A 22178-nucleotide genomic window follows, 5' to 3' on the forward strand; every position below is an offset into this window, starting at 1 on the left:
AGGTGTCCCCCCCCTTCTGTAAATCCACAGGCATCCAATAAAGTAGATTAACTGCAGACGGACTTAATCAGTTGCCCCTCCTTTGGAATTAGGTTCACACTTTTAAAAGTGGACAATGCGGAGTTCTCACAAGCAAGAAGGAATGAGGGTTTTTTTTTTAATGGCTATCAGATCAGGATAGTTGATTCCAGTCAAAGGGAACACAGGTTGCAGAACTGTGGGCTGCGGTTCTGGCCTCTTCGACATCCTGTTACTCAGCTAATCTTGATATTTAATCCTCAGCACGCACTCTCTGCTCTCCCCCTCATACACAAACAATCCTCTTGTTTATGATAACTTATTTTCCCTCTGTGCAAAGAAACCTGGTGGGTTATTTGTTCTGGTACTCCTCCGGTAAGCCAGTGATGCATTTGCATTCCATTCCCTTGCTCCCTCCAGCCCTGGTGATGTCTGCCAAAATTAGTCAATAGATAACTACACAGTGGAAGCTTTACGAACGTGTTAGGGAAGGCTTGAATATTGCCCATTAATGTTTACAGCTCCTAATTATGTTAATTAATCACTCCTAGAGGTTGCCTCACCCTGGAGCCCAAAGGCAGGATTTTAGTTCTCACAGATATGCACTCAGACTTGGATAGCAGAGTGGCTGCTCGCAGCAAGAAGCTCAGTAAGGATGAGCTGCCAGATTATTTATGTGGGGTGAACAGGTTCTGCTGTCAGAGCGATGTGCTGTCGTGGCTGTGTTGCTCCTGTTGGATCTTGAAGCTTGACTGTCTACGCAAGGTACAACCAAGCATCTGGGTGCAGGCTGAGCCATGGCCAAAAAGATTGATGTTAAATTCAAGCTGTTGCTGAAGAATAGCCTTTTGGCTCTGGAGAAGGGCATGCAGAGAGCACTTTGTACTAGCACTAATTGTTACAATGCAGAGGTTACTGCCTTTGCAAAATCTGAAGTTGTTACCTCTGTCAGAAAACAGAAGTGAAGTTATTGATGGAAAAAACAGGTGTCTCTTCTATCTCTTGCCTGAAGGTTTTGTTAAAGATTGGTCTTGTCCCAACATGAAATATGCCAGCAATTCTGTATTGGTTGATTTAAAGATAGTAAGACTATCTCCTTCCTGGAGGAGAGATTTAGGTCTTTTTTTTTTTTGGGGGGGGGGGGGGGGAGTATTTTTCAGCTTTTCCTGAGGCGTCTCTCCTGTTTTTGTTTGAAAACCGTTTGGATGTGGTGCTCAGGGACATGATTTAGCGATGGGTTGTTAGAGTTAGGGTAATACGGTTGTGTTGCGGTTGGACTTGATGATCTCGAAGGTCTTTTCCAACCTGAGCAATTCTATGTTCTGAACTCACTTTGCGCAGGCTTTTGGTTCACAAATACAGTTTAGTGGTGGTAGGTAGACTGTTGAACTTGGGTGATCTTGGAGGTCTTGGTGATTCTATGGTAGGTTTCTCCAGGAGAAATGCCTTTGCATGGGTGGCAGACAAGAAGGAAATGCATTTCCAAGAGCAACAGGGCATAGTAATGGCAGAAGACTGTGATTAAGGGTCTGGTAATATCTCTGGTTGGTTGCGTTCCAAGGATTTCTAAACTGGAGCTTGCTCTTTGAAAGAACTGTCTGCCTGTGTGGCTCACTGCACAAAACCTAGTTATGAAGCAATTTTCCTATCAGCTGCTTGTGAACTGCTGCCATATTGTGTTGAGACTGCGCTCCATATTCCTTGGTTACTTGGAAAGCGCTGCTGGCAGGCCGAGGGCACGCATGTACCATAAGACAGATGGGACTGATGGATGCAACGTCAGCTCCTGCGACCCAGAGCTGAGGGAGAGCGGTGGTGAGGTCGGCACTTGGCATGGCTGAGGTGCGATCTGTCACAGTCCTGTTGGCAGGACTTCAGTGCTGATGGATTGCCTGGCAGCTTTCACACACGTCAGTATTAACTTCATGAAGAGCAGTGCTTACAGAGTGTGAAATGCGATACGAGTGGGGCCTGACACAAACGAATACTTTCCCTATTATGCGGGGTTTCAGAGCAAAACCGCTCTCTCCATTCATCTTCCTCCTGCCTCCCCATCACTCACCCCTATGGCCCAGGGAGCCCCGTGAACAGACCCATTGGCAGTACGCTCAGCTCAACAAAACAGCCTTGTGAAAAGGGGAAACATAACACGATCACTTCCTATTTCTTTCTCCTTTCCTCCGCATCAAAGGCCGGGCTGGCTGTCAGGAATGTTCAAAATGAATAAATAAAGCACAGGAACCCCCTGCTTCAGACCGAGTCTCATTCACTCACCGTGAAGCCTGGCCAATTCCTTCACTGACAGTGCTCAAGTCAGCAGGCAGAGCAAGAAGATCATTCAAAGCTAATCAGTAAAGTGTAAACCTATTATGAAAGCGCATTTACCCCTTGCCTCCTCCTTCCTCTAGAAAACCAATCCCCAAATCTGTGGGAATAGCACGCCACGTACATAAAAGTTGCTATTACTTAGATCCCCTGTTATTAGGTCAGTGATGCCACTGATGAAATGCTCCCCAGAGCCCTGAGCGGAGGCACATAAATCCTGCAAGAAATTCACAGCGTAATTTGTTACAGCTAGAGGGCATAAGATACATTACAGCAAAGCCTGTGTATTAGGCTCTCCCCTGTGATTCTCGAGGCTATCTCTGGTAATAAGAACCTCATCTTGATTTCTGATCCTTCAGATTGATTTCCGTCAAAGGCTTTTCTTAAAGAAAGACACTACGGCATTTTTCTATGTAATAAGGGGATCCTTCTCTGCTCTTCTCTCTGCCCCCTTTTTTTAATTTAGAGATGGATCCAAGAAAGATTCGTTATCTGGGGATGGTGGGTATATGCAGTGGAGAAGACAGTGAGGACAGCTTTTGCATATGCAGTGCAACACCCTGAATGTGAAATTAGAGAGAAATGTTTCTGGTCTGCAATACCACAGGAAATTGAAACTAAAGCCCCAGCTATGCAATTGCTATATTTTAATATAAAACCCTGTTATTAATATAACAGATAGAGTCTGTGGGAGTCCTTTGATTAAAATCCAGACTCAGAGGTATATAATCACAGCAACTATTAATTTTTGGAGCGTTTGCACTCCTGCTCTACCTTGAAAAACAGGCAGGCATTTAGGAACATTGCATGATGCTTCTTTTTCAGTAATCTCAAGCTTACAAACAATCTTTCTTTCTCTAGTATCATCCACAGAAGCGAGCAAAGCAGAAATCTAGAAGGCAGTATGCAAATAATCTGCCAGACACACAGGGAGAGCCCCATAGAAGTCAATGCAGGTAAACAGGATGATGGACAGCAGGGCTAGTAAATGCAGGACTGCATCAACTGTATTTTGTGTTCTTTGCAGCAGGACTGCTGTAAGCAACTAGCATTTTTTCATTCAACCTGTTCCTCTGGGTTTTGCTTTATTTTGCTTTTTTAGAACCTATCTTCATAAGAAACCATCTTGGGTTTTGAAATGACTGACACTGTGCAAAGCAAGTGGTAAATATTTATAGCAGTAATTCTTACAAGTGGAGAAACTTAATATGTACTCATTGCTTTTGTAACTTGATAGCAGTTGTGTTGAAAGACAGCACCTGCTAATTGTATTTCCCATCACATCCTTTTCCTATTGAAGGATAAAATATGGAAGTTTGGGTTTATTTTTCTAGCACATACAGAAAAATTCACTCAAAAGTATCTTTGTTCCCTTTTAGCTGTCTGTTTATTTAATAGACTATGGAAAATGTTAAGCTCTGTCAAAAAGCCTAGTTAAAGAATAATTTATAAGCTACATTTAGATGTTGATCTTGTTGGCTAGCTTAATGGAGAGCCAAAATACATCCTGGCAGGTAATAATTAATGTAAACCTCAACACTTCAGATCTGCCTTTTCCATTCAGTGGGCCAGGCAGGAGCAAGCCACAGCCACTTCTGCTAGTTCTGCAGTGTCTCTGCCATGCACCATGCTGAAAGCTTGGCTGTGTGTGACACATGTGCTTCCCATGTGCAGAAACCTACCGATCTTTTACCTATTTTGGATGCAAGCGAATGTGTCTGCTGGGAGAACTGTTTTGATCACCTCAATGGAGGCCTCCCATGAAGAGCTTCATAGCAGGCAGCTCTCTGCCTCCTCTCTGTGTCATAAAGCCCTCATCACTCAGCCAGATTCAAATGAACTGAAATATTGGGTGATGTCCAGCCTTTGCTGAAGCTGATGGCAGCTATCCCACTGGCTTCAGTAGGTGCAGGATTCTATCTGCCGTGTTGCTAAGTCATTGGAGTAGATTTTATCAGTCTTGGCTGAAATATGCCTTACTGATTTTTAGAGAAGATGACGGACAGCTCATTTAAAAGAAGAGAGTAACAGGGATTACGATAAAACATGCCATTCTGACTGCCACAGGTCTGTCACTGTCCCTGTGCCATCAGAGGTGACCCCACGTGCAGGCACACATCACTGCCATAATTGCTTCTCTTTAACTCTGCTCCATCAAAATGATCTGATTTGGTTAATTTTTACAATCAGATTGCTTTGGAGAGGTGGGCAGAGGAGCAGTTCTTCCCGTGGTTATAACACAGGACTGAAGGGGAGCTGTTTTCTCAGCCTTTCCCAGCTGCAGTAAAACAACATGCCTGTCTAAAGGCTTGTGTATAAGCAGCATTGTCACTAATTAACTCTGTGTGCAGGTGTATCTTAATCCCATTTAATACAATCACTTGCTTTGGAAAAGCATACCCATAAAGCTATACAAGAACAGTTAATGTGGTGCTTATATTTAAACACTGGCTTTAATCCTCGTTAATTTTCAAGTCTAGATGAGATTCAGGACTACTGAACCTGACTAGATCAGACCAGACAACCTACAGGGTAGTTAAAGAACTCCTTTAATCACGTATTTATATGCTGGGATACTGCCTATGTCTGCCTACAGCCTTGAAGCCTCATCCGAAGTTGGGCCCCTGGGCGCATCTGGGATATAAATTTAACAACAGGGTCCCATTTCGCCTGTAAGACTTATTGAATAAGAAGGATCAGCATGTAAACTCCACCTTACATCTTGGGAATATTTCACATACACACGAGCCTCTGGTTGCCTACGAATTAGGCAGCGAGGGTTTTGATGAACTGCTCTTTCAGTCACTCCTCACTGCCTCCCTCCATCAAGCATTAGCTTCAGCTTGCTCCAAACGACCGTCTGGATTGGTTAGGCTCTCTGGTATCGTAGCTCCAGTATCGAGCTAATCGGACACAACTGACCTATGCTAGAGAATTACTATTGGATGAGTAGTATTAAGGAAAGGAAATAAGATGGTTCTGTACCTCAGAACATGGGAGCTGTGGGAAGAGAGACTGTAACATCACCAAGCACCTCAAGACACAACAACACTTGTAAGCGATCATGCTCAGAGCAGCTGAAGCACTGCTGATAAATCCTGGAACTTTGGGGCCCTGCTTCTCAGTTTGCTTGTACACAGTAACCCATTGGATGGTATAAATCCTAGAGAAAATTACTTGCATCTTAGAAACAGTCTATATTCCTTAGCACAAGGCCTTACAATACTGCCCTATTAAAGCTGCTCTTCTCCAACTTCAGGTAAAGTAAACTTCCTGAGAAACCATAGGTGTCAGCACTCAGTTTAAAAAGGTGTAAGTATGTGCTTAACTCTACTGAGACGTGAAGTTTCACTGAGATCAGCAGCACTGCTAAATAAAGCTGCATCTAGGGGAGTGTCTTCGAGGTCAGGCCTCAATTACAAAGGCCCTTCAGATTGGCACAGGCTGCTTGATAACACTGACAGCAGGCACCTGGGCTGCAGTACCTGATACATGATTTGCTATAGAAAAAATTGTATTTCTATTTTGTGGAAGACTGCATTGTCTGTTAAACCTTATGTATTCAGACATGTAAAAATCCTAAACTGTGCCTAAACTGTACACTTGTTTCTTAGAATTACAAAGCTAGAATGTATAAGGAGTAACATACCGCTCTGGTTTCCCCACTTGTGAGCCCTGCTGCTCAGGAACTCAGTTCTGCAGGTGCTGCTTGCAGCAGAATGAAGACCACTGCCATAAAATGTATTGTGCAGTTCATAAGGATGATAAAACCACATTCCCTGAGGCAAATGGTCTTCCTAAGGGGCAAGTGTTTATCTCTGCTCACCGACACTCGATGAAGCACTGGCCAATCTGATCCTGGAGAGTTTCCCTGATGTCAAGCCCCTCTGTTTCTCGCAGCTTGTCCTTGATGAATTCCTCCTCCTGTCTCTCCTGGACCTCACCTCGAAGGGCATCTTCTTGCCTAGCGTGCATTTCTGAGGGACTGTGAAGGGCCCTGAAGTGAGGAGGGAGGCTCTGAAAATGACAAGAGGAAAAAAGAAAAGGTACAATGAAAAGAAACTTCATACATGCCAGAATGCCAGGTTGACAGCAATTCTGAGCTTAAGACTTAATTTATTTGCGGGAAGGCAGGAAAAAACCCTGCTCTCATAAGAAGTGCCTGGATGCACACAATGGCCTATTGTTAGTGTTTCAGCATTAATTAACAACGTTGCAATGTACAAAAACAACCCTTTCAGCGTGGGATCCTGGGATCTCAATGAGACAGGTGAGAATGCTGCTGCTCTGCAAATGCCAACTTTATCCGTGTCAGAAGGGTGCCAGAGATTTCTAATTGAGTTTTCAAATGTTTGGACTTCCCAGTGGTACTTTTTAATTAGCTAGTATTGTTTTTAATTTGTTCACTTAAATTTTTATATGCATGGCTTGGTCACCGGTTTCCTGGTATTTTGTTGCAGCTGGTAATATTCCTTTAGGAAATCAACTTCCCCTGAGGAACAAACAAACGGAAAAAGAATAAACAGCCTCCCAAACACTGCAATAAAAATCCTAGCTCCCCAAGTTTCCCATGATTTGATAACCTTGGCGAGAAGGACGTCTAAACCAGCCTTACAATAATAATTTCTGCTTCATGATTGATTTTACATGTGCGCTTTAAGAGAGATAAAAATGAAAGTCTCTCTGGTATGCAAATACAGAAGCATGAAAAATACCATCTGTGTGGGTGGCCTGAAACTTTGCATTTTTCAGTTTGCAATGGTTGATAAAGTTAATATGTTCCCAGCATTTTATGAGCCATTCTCACCTTGGAAGGTAGAGAAAAGTACAAATATTTTAAAAATGTAGATTAGCTTTGAGTTTTTCAGTGATTCCAGAAGAAAATAATTTCCACATACCTGGGAAGGACTTATATTATATGACAGTGTATGCCAAATTGAAGAATGGAGAAGAGGAGAAAATATGATGAACTGTTTTTGTGATGCTGTGTGTTTTCCTCTTCAAAGGCAGTGGCTCATGTATAGGTGGCAGGATGAGCGAACTAAAGCCCAGGACTGCATTTCTGCCCTGGTTACCCACCTTCAGAACGTACAGCATTTGTCTTTAACTCAACAGATCTCAGTCTAATTTAGTAACATGTTCTCCTCACTCTGACTGGTAATGTGTTTTTTAGTGTGCTGCAAGTCCTAATTCCAGAGGACTCCGGCAAAGACAAGAAAGCTTCTATCAAAGGTTTGGCCAGCTTACACTGAAGATCCGTTATTCGGTGTTTTTCCATGCTGCAACCAGCTTCCAAAAATCACTAACGAATGCCAAGCAAATTTGGTTTCAGAATGCATACAGTGGGTTTCCACACTTTCCAAAGTAAGCGTTAGAGGCCCCGTTCAGGAAAGCAATTTACTGCCTTCCCTGCATCTGCAGTGTGTGGAAAAGGAATTGGTCAAGGCCACCACTGAGAAAATATTCAGATGGAAACAAGAAGAGCAGCATGCTTTAGAACGGCAGCTGCACTTGCTCTGTGTCTGAATATATGACCCGAAGATGTTTACCCTATGATGTTATCTTCACTCATTTGTCACTTTCCATAGTCATCAAGTGTTTCCAATTCTTCACTTTCAACAGCAACTGTTTTAAAGGACAGTGCAGCTACTGTTAGCAAATACTTCTTTGTATTTTACCTGCAACATTAAATGAGCTTCTGAATAGCCAGCTCTAGCACAAGGGACCCATGGGGCTTGCTTTCCACATTGCTATCTAGAAGCAAGATTCACTTCCCCACTCAACTTCTAGCTTCACTGGTGTAATGCTTAAGGGACTGTGTGTCTTAGAAGTTCCCAGCAGAGTACTATGGCCCAGAGGTACAGGTACCAATGCTGTTATGAAGAGATGAGCCAGCTAGAGCCAACACCACTCTTCCATGTCCTTGTACACTGCTATAGCACAGTCTGAACAGACACTATGTTATGCTCAGAAAACCTACTAGTTTTTCTAACTTGCTGCTCACCAGCGAAAGTAGAGGGAAGGGCTGTTTTATTTAGAAATATGTTTTCCAGCATTTCCTGCAGCAGACATGTGAGAAGAATGGGGATGAGGGAAAGAAATCTGAGAACAGAAGAAAGGGGCTCAAAGAGTATTTCCACGAGCAAAGGTAGCTGTGGTGAATGCTGGAGAGGTTCTGCTGGGTGATCTTGTCCTGTCCTACCTCCTCTGGGAGTGAGGCAGGATGAAACAGAACCAATGTTCAGGCCAAGGCAACTCAGTGCAAAAGGCACAAAGGTATCCCCAGCTTTAGGCTGACTTACAGTTGGTGGAGAAAGACAGTTGGTGAAAGAAAGAGCATGAGTTAGCTGAACTCTTAAGGGTGAATTTTCATGAGATGGCTCACTGGATGAACAGCTGATTGGCACTGGAAAGGGCCAGTTCCCTCCTCCCCCTATCCAGTGTCTGTGTGGTCCCTGCCTTCTCCTTTTTGGGCTCTGGAACTCACCTGACCTTGCAGTGAACCAGACCAGCTCTCTAAGAAACGGGAAATAATCTCCTTTATCTTTTCTCTCCCCCAGGTTAATTCCCTCTCATTATAATGAGGTGAATCAGTCAACCAAGGAGGCAGCTGAGAGCCAAAGCCATCGCAAGGGAAGCAGTGGGCAAGCATGGAACAATGTGCGGAGCAGGACCGTCATGCAGCAGCACAGACAGCAGAGCATCCACCTCTGAGCCTCTCCTTCGCTTGGCTCCTCTTCTCAGCTGCTCTCCAGCCAGCCCAGAGGGAGCCTTTGATGGCTAGCTGCTCATCACTGAGACTTTACTGCCTGCATGTCTTTCATCAGTGCCAAAGTCAGATGAGGTAAGAGCTATTTGAACTGGGAAGAACATGCCCACGTGAACAACACCAGAAGCAGGGTCTTCTTACCTCCCAGTGAACTAATACAGACCACACATACACTAGAGTCCAAAGTCAAGAACCTGGTGTGGACACAGACTAGCTAGCTCTAAACTAGCTGATTCAGATGCTGATAGCAACAGAGCAACAGTACATGTTCTGGTCTCCAAAATCCATGCAAGGCAGCTGTCTGTCTTGTCTCCGTACAGCTATCAATGTATCTGCTGGTATTAGTCTATCAGCTGCAGTCAAAGCCCTAAGGCTGAAGTACAGACATATCCTTCCAGAACAGCTTACGAATTACAAAGAGAAGTTCTGTTGCATTTGCCCTTCGTCTGTTTCTTTTCTTTGTTCTGTTTTACTATCATAAGACAAAATTAACAGGAGCCACTTGTATCAATGAGAGTCCAACAACCCATCTTCAATAACTCATTAAAGAACAGGAAGGTTGATAAGGCCTTATTCTCATTCAACCATCTTTTCTTCCAGTTCTATTCCTTCCTTGTTGTTACTATTTTCTAAATTAGGGTATGCTCATTGCTCACATGTAAAAGAGTTTATTTGCATGGACAAAAAGGATGCTGCTGATGTGAAATGTGCTGCTGCTTGATTGCTTCTGCTGCGGGAGAGTGGAGCCGGCTCAGACCTAGGCAGCCAGATAAGTGGATTAATGGGGAGGAGGCGAGGGGCTGGAAAGGAGCCAACAAGATAGTATGACACGGCAGGTACAAAAAGACACTTGATCTGAGTGGGAGTCAGTTCTGGCAGGCAAACTGTTCTGAGGAGTGACAGAGAGAGACATTCATAACGAATGACACCCTTTGAAGTAGGCCTAGCAATGGACATCCAGTTGCCAAATGGGGGTCCTCCTGTAGTGCAAAGCTCTGGAAACAGCACACTCTGAGTCAGATGGAAGAAGAGCAGGGCTGCCCATGATAAACGAGTCCTGAAGGATTCATGGCAGTCTAATGGAGAACATATGCAATGCACTGTGTTTATGAACAGAGACCAGGAGGCCTACACATGTCAAGAACCAAGAGCTGGCTTCTGTTCTAGGGGAGGAGGAGGAAAGCGCTGAACAGCTGTGAGGAAATCATGCCACAGATATCTGATTTTAAGGGAAATTTTACAGGTGAACATACAACTGGCCTGACTCTTCCTTCAGCTGCTTTGAAATCAATGCAGTTATGTCAACAAAAACTGAAGGGAACTTGGTGTCTCTCCAGATCTTCCCAAGCAAACTCCAGCTGGCAGGACATGAAAACTGACTGAACAACTGACAGAAAAAATGGGAACAGGAAAAGTATCAATTTCATTTAGTAACAGGAGGAAAAAGGTGTTGACACCTGAGGAAACGTCAAAAGAACTTACATACATGTGGGCTAAGAAGTAAAATCGATATTATCTTAAAAACTGCTTCCTTCTCTTGATCCAAGAGTACGTAAGGAGGTGAAAGACCATGAAACTGAATCAGCGTTAGAGTATTACCTACATTCTAACAAGAAGATGAAATAGATACAATTTGAGTGTAGAAGTGAATTTAACGATATCACCTAAAAATAGACACTCCAGCTGCAGGAGCTGCTGAAGAGATACAACAAGATGTCCAGATGATATTAGTTTAAAAATGATGTAATTTTACCATTGTTTTAGCTGTCAGTTCTCCGCCATCTGTTGTGCATTTGTGATGCATTTTCGTAGAAAAGCTTTTTTTCTTTTGTTAGATAGACTCAAACCAAGGAAAGAAAACCAAGTCCATCCAAGAGCCTGTGTATTAGAGAACATGGTTTCCATTTTCTCGCTTTGCAATTAAAGAAACAAAATGTGCTAAACTTGCTTTCCTTTGACCACAGTGTTCTTGTCCTAATCACAAAAGTATACATCGCCCTAAACCTCTCCAGTTTCAGAGTTCAAGCCATCCCTAATCCTGCCCCAACTGTGAGGAGGCAACTGCAAAAAGTGGGAACTTAAGTTCATCTTTCAGACGCTTTTGGGTCTTCAGAGGGAGACAACACCAGTGGAGTTTGTGTTCTCTCATCAAGGAGCAGACTTCAGAAGAAAGCATGTCCGAAAAATATTTGTCCGTCCAATTATGGAGGACATAGGTACTGAAAGGGCAGAAACTGTGCTAAGACAGAAGGTCAGTGCGAGAGGGAGGCTTCAGACAGCTCCATCAGGAGCGTCTTCCTGCTGGCCGGTCTCTGCCCTGTGCCTCGCAGCATTGCAGATCCACTTTCCATGTGCCTACATACTTGTTCTGGAATTCTAAAGTGTTGTACTGAGACAGTATGATGAAGGCAACTTTGCAGCTCTCTATACTTAATGTGCACGTTAAGGAAGACAAAAGGCAATTTGTTTCTAACATCACTTCTCTCAGGGCCTCTAATGTTTCTGCTTCTGTATCAAAGGGAGGCATTCTATAGTAAGACACTAATAAATAGCTTTTCCTTGGGGGAAGAAGTATTTTCCCATCTTTAAGAAATTTCTTTGGCCATGTGAAATTCAAATTTGTTAACTTGCCCTACAAACAGCAACTCATTTAGAAACAAATTACAAATATTAGATGGAGACAGTGAACTTGATAATGCAATGCTGCCACATCAGTTGTAGAATAATGCATCTTAATGAAGGCTTCCCATGTGAATAAACCATTATATTTACAAGCTTTTCACAGTTAATGACCCAGAACTGGATAACGAAACTCACATATTTAGTGTGGTCCTCTGTCAGCAAAAGTATACATATTAATAATTGATGTTGCTGTGAAAATAGGGCATAATAGGAAGATTCTTGAGTTTCTGGGAAAATAGGACTACATGGTCCATTAACTTAAAATGCTTATCTAATGTTTGATGGGCTTTGTCTTTAAAATCCTTGTTTAAATTAATAAGGCAAAATGGACATTTGTCCAAAAGAGAATTTTATTCCAACTCATCAGTCACAAGTACGCTGACGAGAGAGCTGTTTGATCTTCTGCTCTTTATTCCCTCTCCCCTTCTCCTCCACAAAGAGAATGTAGGTTGTACCAAAGTGAAAGACCACCAACAGAAGGAAGGAGCAGTTCCCTATGCTTTCCAGGTAAGCCAATGTGATGAAAGCCTCTGTACACACTCTCTTTCACTTAGGAACTCAACTACGTAGATCATTCTTTCCCAGCTTGAAATGTCTGCCTTTCTGCTTAGTCAGCTCAACAACTTTTCCTAACACAGACTGCTTTATTGTTCATTATAAAACACTTAGAGGTGTGCAGGCTGGCTGAACATGCTTAAGGCTAGAGTTCTACATCTAGGAGGCCCCATACTGTGGAACTAACTGCTCTTCAATTGTTCCATTACAACTGCACTTACAAGGAAAAATAGTCAGTGAAATAAATACATTTCATTCTATTTCACGTTTCAAGGCTAACACTCATATGATGCCTGAAAGGTGGATTTACTGCAGCTTTTATTACTGGGTACTTAATTTAGGATGGTTTCTTTTCTTAGATCTGAAACAACGCAGCTGAAAGATACACTGCATGGTTTTAAGGGGCTTTTTCACTAATTGTTTTGCTACAGACAGCATTGTCCAAAACTGTAATCTTTCAATAGATGTAGTAATTGAGTAGCATTTTGTTGCTTCAGAAGTAGCAGAGCTTGTTTCTCCAGAGGACTTCATTTTCCAAGCAAAGCAAATATTTTTAATGGTCATTTATTTTCACGAGCAGTGAAAGTGAGATTTTTACATTTGAAATACACAGACAAGCAACTCCTTACTAGCAGAAGAAAGGAATTTTCTACCTAAGCAGACAGGGTCTTGCTCTTTTACTAATTTATCCTGCCGAATTTTAAGCTGTGATCCAAATTCTCTGTGGAAGTTTAATAGATGAGTTAGCTATGTTCTTGCTTTCTTGTTTTCTTGTTTTGTCTGGCTGCAGGAAGAATGTGTTTTGAAGAGGTCTCTTGTCTGGTGAAGACTGTGTTTGTATAGGTTCCATGCTACACAAATGGTGATAGCCACATCAATTATATGGCTGAATTCCTAAATTAGGCACAAAAGAGGAACAACTAAACAAAATATATTGCATTCATTAAAGCTTCCCTACTATACGATTCACTTCAGTGGCTTTCCCAATTAAAGTAATTGTCATATGCATTCAAACAAAGCATTTGTAGTAAGAGGTCTTGTTAGAAAAATATTGAAAAAGGCTGCTTTGTAGATTTATACAATATATAAATAAATATTGACATGTGACACATTTCCATAAGCTCAAAGAGAACCAGAAGTGGAAAAAGCCATTTATATTCATGACCATATAAGTTTACGTAATTATGGCTATGTTTATTTAGATAATATACTTGGGCACCCTGTCAGACTTCTACTAGAACTGGCAAGAGTGTTTTGGACTCTGAAAGGCAGTGTGACTCCAGTCCATGAAAGCCAAATTATTTAGTGGGATCCTTGCTTGCCTGCACTGTTAGACAGATTAGTTATCACTGTTCAGATAGATCTGCATGCCTGGCAAAATAACAAAAGCTTTTGCTGATATCTAAGCAAGGCTGCAAGTATAACAAAAATCATTGTAATCTTAAGCCTGACAAAAACAGGCCTGGTGTGTAACACTACTCTGTTTGCCTACTTCCAGGAACTGACGAAATATTTCAAATTTTAGGTATTTATGGAGTTTGCAGTTTGTTCATCTCTATATAATATTTATTGAGCCATAGGCTTGAATGTTTACGCTGAAGGCTATTTCGGGAAATGCTGATTTTTTTTCTAACTGGATGAAATGAATTATATTTATCAGGAATTTAAAGAACAAGAAACGTTTGGGAGACTCTTTTCTCAGATATAAATAAAAGCATTAGCCAAGACAACATGCCTAAATTAGGGTATGCTTAAAAACAGGTAAGCAGGAGAAAACAGTGATTTAAGACCACATTGATCAAGGATACAGAAGGAGGAAGAGCAGTGGAAATGTTATGTGAGAAAATCACAGATAAGCATACAGTGTGCCACTATCTCTTTGGTAAGGGCTGAAATGATGGAACAGAACAGTGTGAGAGCCGTGTAACTGTGTCAGCCAGTAGGTATGTCTCTGAGATGAGAAGGAGCTTATGTGAGTGCATGTCCAAAGCACCTAGGGCTCAATCCTATAACTGCCTAGGCATCTGGAGCACTTGGCTCCAGTGGGATTGATCACTTGTGCTCACATGAGCACTGTACAAAATGGAACAATCACACATCCCTTAACAGCAGTGCTTAGCGACACAGAATTCATGAGCCAAAAACAGACAAGTGGAAGTATACGTGGAAGTATACGCTGGTTTAAAAGCCACGAAAATGGCACATTGAATTGGCCTGCAATGGTAAAGTAGAGCAAGACAATACAGGTTGGTTTGGAGATCACATGAACGTTTTCGAGACAATTTAATGCCTTGCAACTTCTGTGTAGTCAGCGTGGCTTAAGTACTTAGTTTGCAGCTTTGGTTATGGTGGTGGTGCTGGGGCTGGTGGTAAACAGCAGCGTGGCAGCAACGTCAAGAAGATCAGGAAATAGGTCAGGATACAGTTATCAAGATATATGTGCTCTTAGTGAGGCTTGCTTCTCTTTCCAAATAAAACTAGTATTGCAAATTGTGATTTATCGGAGATTTAGAAAAACATGTGCTGAGGGAATCATGCTGTTTCTGCAATTAAGCTTTAATAAATAATAATAATAATGAGGCCTTACTTGTGAGCCAAGAAAAATCTCTGGAACACAGACTTCTACTCTGTCAACGAGCAAAAGAAATAAAATTGAATTCCAGAAAACAAACATAAATTTTTCTGAAGGAGACAGTAAAGAAAATAATACTGAATTAAGCAAAAGATTAAACTATCTTTGTTGCATGTATTTCCATACTTTTGAGATGAACATGATTGTATTTTTCCAAAGTCATTATTCAGAACTTCAAATGGTCTAGCTGTTTTTGTAAAGCACTCTTTACATGAAAGCAACACCCACATTTTAAAAATAACTATAATTACAAGAGAAATTATATTTATTGTAGTAAAAAAGTCAGGTTTCCTTTGGGATGGACTTGGAGTAATGGATGGCTAGATCTTCTAATTTATCTGTGTCATGCAGCATTAGAAAATCAAATTCAACATATTTACACATGAAGACCTGTGGTCATTTTTTAGAGGGCTGACATGATCATACATCAAAGAGACTTGACCTTTGGAGCTCACTGCCTATCTATCAGTGTGAACCCATGCTTTCTTGCCATTCACTTCCTTTCAAGAGCATGGACGGGAATGTGGCATGAGAAGTAAAAGTGAAACACAACGGGGAAATATAAAAATATCAGAAATATGAACAGATTATTTTTATTCAGGGGAATTCCCCCCCTCCCCCCCCACCATATACTTTGATTGTATACTTGATAAAGAGTAATGAGTCTGAGTGAAGAACTGAAAACATCAATTCTCTTGCTCCTCACTGGAGGTCAGGAAATGAATTCAGCCCATGTGTTTGGTTTGAATTCCCTTCATCCCTATGATCAAATAGATCTTCCCATAAAATACAGTAGGTGGCTATTTATACCCTGGTGATCTGTTACTCCTTCCATTGGCCACCATGAAAGTGTGCTTGGCTGTGAATCCTCTAATAACGGATATCAACCTCAGACTTGCTCCCTAAGTTTTAGGACTTGCAAGAAACTGCCGCGGGATTTGATGGGAAACGATCCCTTGTTTTGCAAAAGGTACATTGTCTAATTTATTTTCAGTACATTCCAAATATTCCTTATTTCAGTCTACGCCACTGAAAATCTTTGTCTTAAAGAGAGGCAGAATCAGCAGACAAACTCTGGTTACCTATGCAGGCCATGTTTACTGTTAATGACTAGCAGATAAGAAAGGCAATAATCCATAACGTTTTATCTGCATTAAACTTGATAAAACTTGGATAAATGTACATGCTGCTTCCTACAGATAAGATTTTGTGGTCATTCTGAAATGATGGCATGTGTTTGGCAGATGCCAGACATGCCTGCATCAAATTCCTGGGACAAACTCTAAACTGTCCCCTTCTGCCATACACATTGCACTATGTACATATAGCACAAGAGCTTGCAGTTTAAGACAAATTGAGCTACTTCTGTGCCATCTATCATTTCTGTTTAGTTCCATATTCCACAGAGACTCCTTTTAAAAAGGGAAGAATCTTAGAAATTAATTTCTTGTCTTCTGTTAAATTACAAAAGTCTGAAGAACAAACAGGCTATGGTATTTTATATTCTCTAGACAGCACCACTTACCATCCCCAGAAATATCATTTCTTCTTCTCTCATTTTCTCTGTTTTCTTGCGCTGGATATATCCTCGCCAAACCTGAATTGTAAACAAAACTCTAATGAGATAAATGGGCCTTGTTACAGCTTCCTTTACTGTGGCAGACAGAGGAAAAAACAAATAGAGGAAGGAAAAGCACAATATGCAATTGAAACTATTGCTCTTTAACAGGTTAGCAGCTGCTATATTTTTTATAAAAGAAATTCCTAAGTTTGTTATCCCCTTGCATTGGCATATCTATCTTTTAGCACAACAGCATCAGGATTCATAAAGCGCTTAAAGATTTAAAGTGAAATCCTGTTCTCATCAGGCTGAATTATCTGAATTAATCATGCATAAGGAATTTTTCAGGAATTTAGCAGTGATATCCCATTCTCATTTTCTCAAGATATGGAATGAACTCTTTCCCCAGAGACCATAGGAAAAGGCACCGGATTTCAACGTGATGCCAGAAAGAGCAATTGAGGTCATAAAAATCAGAACAGAAAAACAACATGTAGGTTATAGAGTCATCCTGCACTGCCAGTGCAGGACTGTTTCCATTGATCTCACCTCTAGGGTTCTGTCTCATTTTTTTAAGTGCCTTAAATGATCTATTTCACCTTGCTAAACACCCTGAGAGCAATCCATTCAGAATGTTTCCCACCCTATGAGCTGTGTTGCTCTCTACTGCTGTTCTTCTGAATAAAACATATTGTCCCTTGCTCTCACCAGAACTCATGTTACATCAAAGGTCTCACCTTTTGAATGCAACTGGCAGCGTCATCTGGATTTGGACCAGTCTGTTCCTGAAGCTTAGTCTGTCTTTTTCTCTTCTCTTGAGAGTAGATTTGCTTCATGAATAATGCTCGACGCCGGCCTTGGCGAGCCCGCTCTGCGACCTGGATCATTTTAATGGCTTCTTCAAGTGTCATAGCCTTGACAGGTTTCTTCAGCAGCATAGCCAAAGAGGAAAGGACAAAGCAGAGTGTTTTGGTTAACCGCCTACCTCAGTTAGCAAATGAGACAATGAATTAACCTTTGGTGGAAACCTTCTAAGACAAAACATCTCTGCCACAAACAGCAGAGACTCCTCTCTTAGGGCCATCATACAATATTTTTGAAATCTGCTGTCTCGAGAGACATAATTTTTAAGGGGACTTTAAGGAGAAAGTGAACCTGATACGTTGCTGTCGTTTCTACAGCACCCCAGGTAGGTAGGTGGCAAGGCTGGACATAGCAGAACAAATGGATGGAAGATAGAGAGAAAACAGATGGTACAGCTGGGGGGCACACCCTTGAGCAGCAAGGAACTGCTGATGCTATAGTGGGAGACATGAAAGGCTCTATATGCTTTATGCAACCTGCTAAACTTTATCCATTTGGGAAAAAAGGCATGAAGAACCAAGGAGCTTTCTCCCATTAAAAGAAAGCTCCTTGGGCTATGGAATGTCTTCTTTTTATTTTTCCTGATTTCTGTAGGGATGGGTTTCTGGATGTGCTGCTGGGTCCCCAGCTCTTTTGCTGAATGAAAGGACAGGCTGATTTGAGCCAGGTAAACCTGGTCAGCCCAGCCCAGGTCTGGGCTTAAGAAAAAAGCATGTCAGAACGGGGCAGCTGGAGAGAACTCCTCCTTGCTCCTGAGAACTTGTTCATGCCTCATGCTCCCCATGGAAAGGCTGAATTATTGTCCTTTCCTGACATTAATCCCCCTATTGGAGACAGTTCACATTCGATGCTTCTATATATATTGTGTGGAACTCACTACACAACATTTTCAGCAGGGTTTTCTACAATGGAAATACACAGGAGGACAAATGATCTGCGGAGCAGATTCCTCTGATAAACCTGACTCCTGATAAAACTCCACAGTTTTGTGTGTACTCTTGGCTGCTTGTAACAGGGCTGCTTGTAACATAGGGCTACTATGGACACTCAGCAGCACAGTGCTCTGCTACGCAGCTGTCAGAATTTCCTGAGTGTACATGGCTTGCTGTGATGTGTACAGAGGTGCTGACAACCCTCTAGCAATTGCGGCAGTGATGGAACTGGAGTATAGCACAAGGCATGGGATTCACACTGTGTTTGTATGAGATTGTTTTCATCATGCTTATTGAATCCTGTGTGTCTGTTGTGGCATCCTGGCAAAGGAGACGTGGACCCTGCCAGAGCCTGGCGCTTCCAAGTGAGCTGGCTGCATGCTGGAAAGACTCGTCTGTTAATGGCTGCCACGCTGAAAAGGGATGAGAACAGAACTGTGGGAAACAGTCTGAGAAGTAATGTGCTGGAACAGAGGAGCTCCACAGACCAACATCAGACTATTAGAAAGCGCAGAGAATTTACCCAGAAATTTAGTGCAGAGGCCAACAGGGTTGCGGCTACCCATTAAAATAATCTAGCAGACAGCCCGTGTTCTGTCTCTGCAGATTGCCTCTTTCTGTCTCTGGGAACCTTCCCTCAGTCGCTCTGTGGGATCAGTGCTACCACATACCCAGCAGGGAAGCAGACTTCCCCCAGCAGCACAATTACCACGGAGGATTCAGTGGCTGGGGTAGCAGCATGTTTTGATTGAGTGGTCTGATCAGGACCGTCTCTTATGGCTGCAACATCTAGGAAGCTCAGTCTGCAGACACATCAGCACAGTTGTTTCTTTCAGGAGGTGAGCGGGCTGCTTGCAGGCAGCGTGCCATTTCCAAGAGGTCGAAAGTATATCAAATCCAGAACAGTCTTCACTGGAGCACTCATGTACTTCTCCGTAATGACTTTTGCTCTGCCAAACCCCAATTTTCTACTCCTCCTAGCAGCTGCAGCTCAATGGCTGTACAGAAGAGACTGCAGTCACTGTTCAGAGGTTATAAACAAGTGAATACTAACAGTCGTGATGACCTGAGCTCTGAGTTTTGCCCATTCCATCCAGAAATCCTGGCTCAGTAAAACTTAAGCCCACCACGATTTCAGTAGGACTGATTATGTGATGAGAATTAGCTAGGTAAATAAAGCACCTACTAAACTTGGCCCAAGAGCTGCCCTTTCTCTGACACTTGCACACACAAAGCAGAGTCAATTCATTTTTTAAGTCTTAGTCAGACTCAAGATGTGAATGGATATTGTTAGGCAGGAAAATTTAATGCTACTTTCTGTTTGAGCCTCATCTGTAAATAGACTTACTTCCTAACTACTATGAAATTACTTCTTACTTCAGTAGCTCACGCTCAGACATGCATGGCTATAAGCTGCAAAAGTTAAGCACGTTATTGTGTAGGTATATGGCATGCCTACCTGTGTTTCCAATCCAGCATTCAGTAAAATCTCATCCAGGGTTTTCTCCCTCTGCTGCAAGACTTCCAGATTCTCTTTAACAAAATACTTTGGGATAGGTACTTCTGTGTCTTCCTGTAGAAAGAAATAGTCATGAGATGGTTTTTAAAACTGTATGAAGATCATATTATTTATTAACTGAACACCTTTACAAAGCAATTAAATTGGACTGAGATTATTGAATTTTTTTGGAGTGTTAAGGAACATGACCTCAGTACCAGCTGCCGAGCTGTTACTTTGCAATTACTTTAGGCCTAATTCAACAACAACAAATAAATCAACCCAGTTTCTGAACCATAGCAGACCAGAAATCTTTCTTTTCTATAATGGCTCAATTATATTATGAAACTGTTAAAACATTTGGCAGGACTGCCAGTAATTTAAACACGATTTCCGTGGAATTGAATACCTCTGGCTGTGTGATCATCCCACTTCTTTTTTTAATCAGCATGAAAAATAGATCAGTTCTCCTGCATTTTTTGGAACCATTACAAGGAACCAAAGCATATAATTCAGTTTGCCTTCAGGTATTTTTACATTGCCAGTGACTGGGATATCTCATTTACTACTCACAATCAGGCCTGATTGGAAGTGGTTGTCTTTATTCATTTCCATCATTAAAATAACGTAACCAATGCACATTTCTACCAACTCTTCACCCGCAGAATGTCACACTTGAGATTTGAAAGAAGAGATGAACAGGCAACAAAAACACCCCAAAAGTTAAGATGCTGCAGTGGCATAACCCATTCTTTGTATTGCACTGAATCATTGAATCATAGAATGGCCTGGGTTGAAAAGGGCCATAACGATCATCTAGTTTCAACCCCCCTGCTGTGTGCAGGTTTCCCAACCACTAGACCAGGCTGCCCAGAGCCACATCCAGCCTGGCCTTGAATGCCTCCAGGGATGGAGCATCCACAACCTCTCTGGGCAACACGTTCCATCGAAGACTGGAAACAGTTCTTCAAAAACATTTACAAGCAAGTGTATTTCTTTGGGGCCAGAGGGAAGGGCTGTTCATAGCTCTGGGTCATACTGGTGCCACATTCCCCGTACACTGCGTTAGGAACTTGCAAACTACCTCCTCAAGCAAATAACCACTACTGCACACTGGACTGGGAAGCATATCCCAATTATGGCAGCACAAGAAAGCTTCCAAGCAGGATTGTGTTTATCCTTATTGATTTTATCAATGCGGAGGTCAGGGGCGCTAAACTTTCTAAACATTTGTCTTATTAAGCTCCCTGTTTGCACTTTCCAGTATCTTGATTGCTGATGGAAATGGTTATACATTGCATTTTAAGAGAGCAAATTGCTCTAGGAAGGATTGAAAATCTGAGTGTCTTTAGGTATAAAAAATCAAGTGGTTTGTCTGGATGCCCTTACACAGGATGAGTCAGTACAGGGATGGGAAGCTGCTCTGGTAGCTAACCTGACCTTTAATTACCAGTAATTCTGGGCAGTGACTTCTACTGAATGCAAAGATGAAATCCAAGCCATAATACTGTCAGGGGTGGGGAGTACAGAGACGGCTTCTCTTCATAATCTCTTTTTGGGGCCCAACACTGAAAGACCAGACTTGTGATGTTTATCCTCATGTCAAATTTGCAGCCTTTTAGCCAACACCCAGCTCCATATGGGATGTGTGTATCCAAATACCTTTATAATTACCTTAGTAAATGGAGTCACTGAGCGCTGGAAGGCAACCATACAAAAACTAGAGAATGAAACTTGGCCCTGCCTGTCCTTGGCAATACAGCAAAAAGAAGAGGAAATATGGTACAACATTTCTTCAGTGCTTTTTATTTTCTTTTTATTTTTGTAGTAGGTAGGCACTTCATGCCTCCCTAAAATGAAGGTGTGGCACGGGGATTTGAATTCGTGCTTGTCCTTTACTATACGTCTAACACTGCTTTTCAGTCTTGCCAACTTTCCCCTGCAGGTGGATTTACTGATAAGTAAGTCATGAAAACAGCAATCCTTAACGATTTCAGAATATGACTTGAAGGATCAGTTCACCCACAGGTGTGCTTTTACTCTCCAGTATGTCTTCTCATAGCTTAAAATAATGTTCTGCTATGACTAAAAGTGAAGGGATGGTTGACATTATTGGCTATGACTATCCTAAATTTGCAGCATGAAATACGCACGCAATTTAAAATTTAAAGTAATACGGCTGCAGATCTCAGAATAATGCTATATCATAGGCAATTCATCTCAAGTTATAGCTGAGATCCAGAAAGCAGCCGTACTTGAAGTTTTAACTCCTTTAGAAAGCTGTTACCAGTGGTACCTAAATGTGACAATAGGTGGAGCTGTCTGCGAGAGAAGTAGGTATC

The 22178-nt window shown here is 42.0% G+C and overlaps 1 protein-coding gene across 2 annotated transcripts in view; it reads right to left on the minus strand.

Annotated features, from left to right (window-relative positions):
• The window catches only part of IQCA1 (IQ motif containing with AAA domain 1), a 95075-nt gene that overhangs the window by 63259 nt on the left and 9638 nt on the right, over positions 1-22178 (minus strand). For both annotated transcript variants that reach the window (XM_021398795.1, XM_021398794.1), the window contains exons 3-6: positions 19798-19911; positions 17280-17468; positions 16507-16578; positions 6170-6360 (exon numbers count right to left, since the gene is read on the minus strand). In XM_021398795.1, the coding sequence (XP_021254470.1) occupies positions 6170-6360; positions 16507-16578; positions 17280-17468; positions 19798-19911 (566 nt within the window). The remainder of the gene's footprint in view (positions 1-6169; positions 6361-16506; positions 16579-17279; positions 17469-19797; positions 19912-22178) is intronic.

This window comes from Numida meleagris, chromosome 5 (genome assembly GCF_002078875.1).
Source record: "Numida meleagris isolate 19003 breed g44 Domestic line chromosome 5, NumMel1.0, whole genome shotgun sequence".
Taxonomy (NCBI): Eukaryota; Metazoa; Chordata; class Aves; order Galliformes; family Numididae; genus Numida; species Numida meleagris.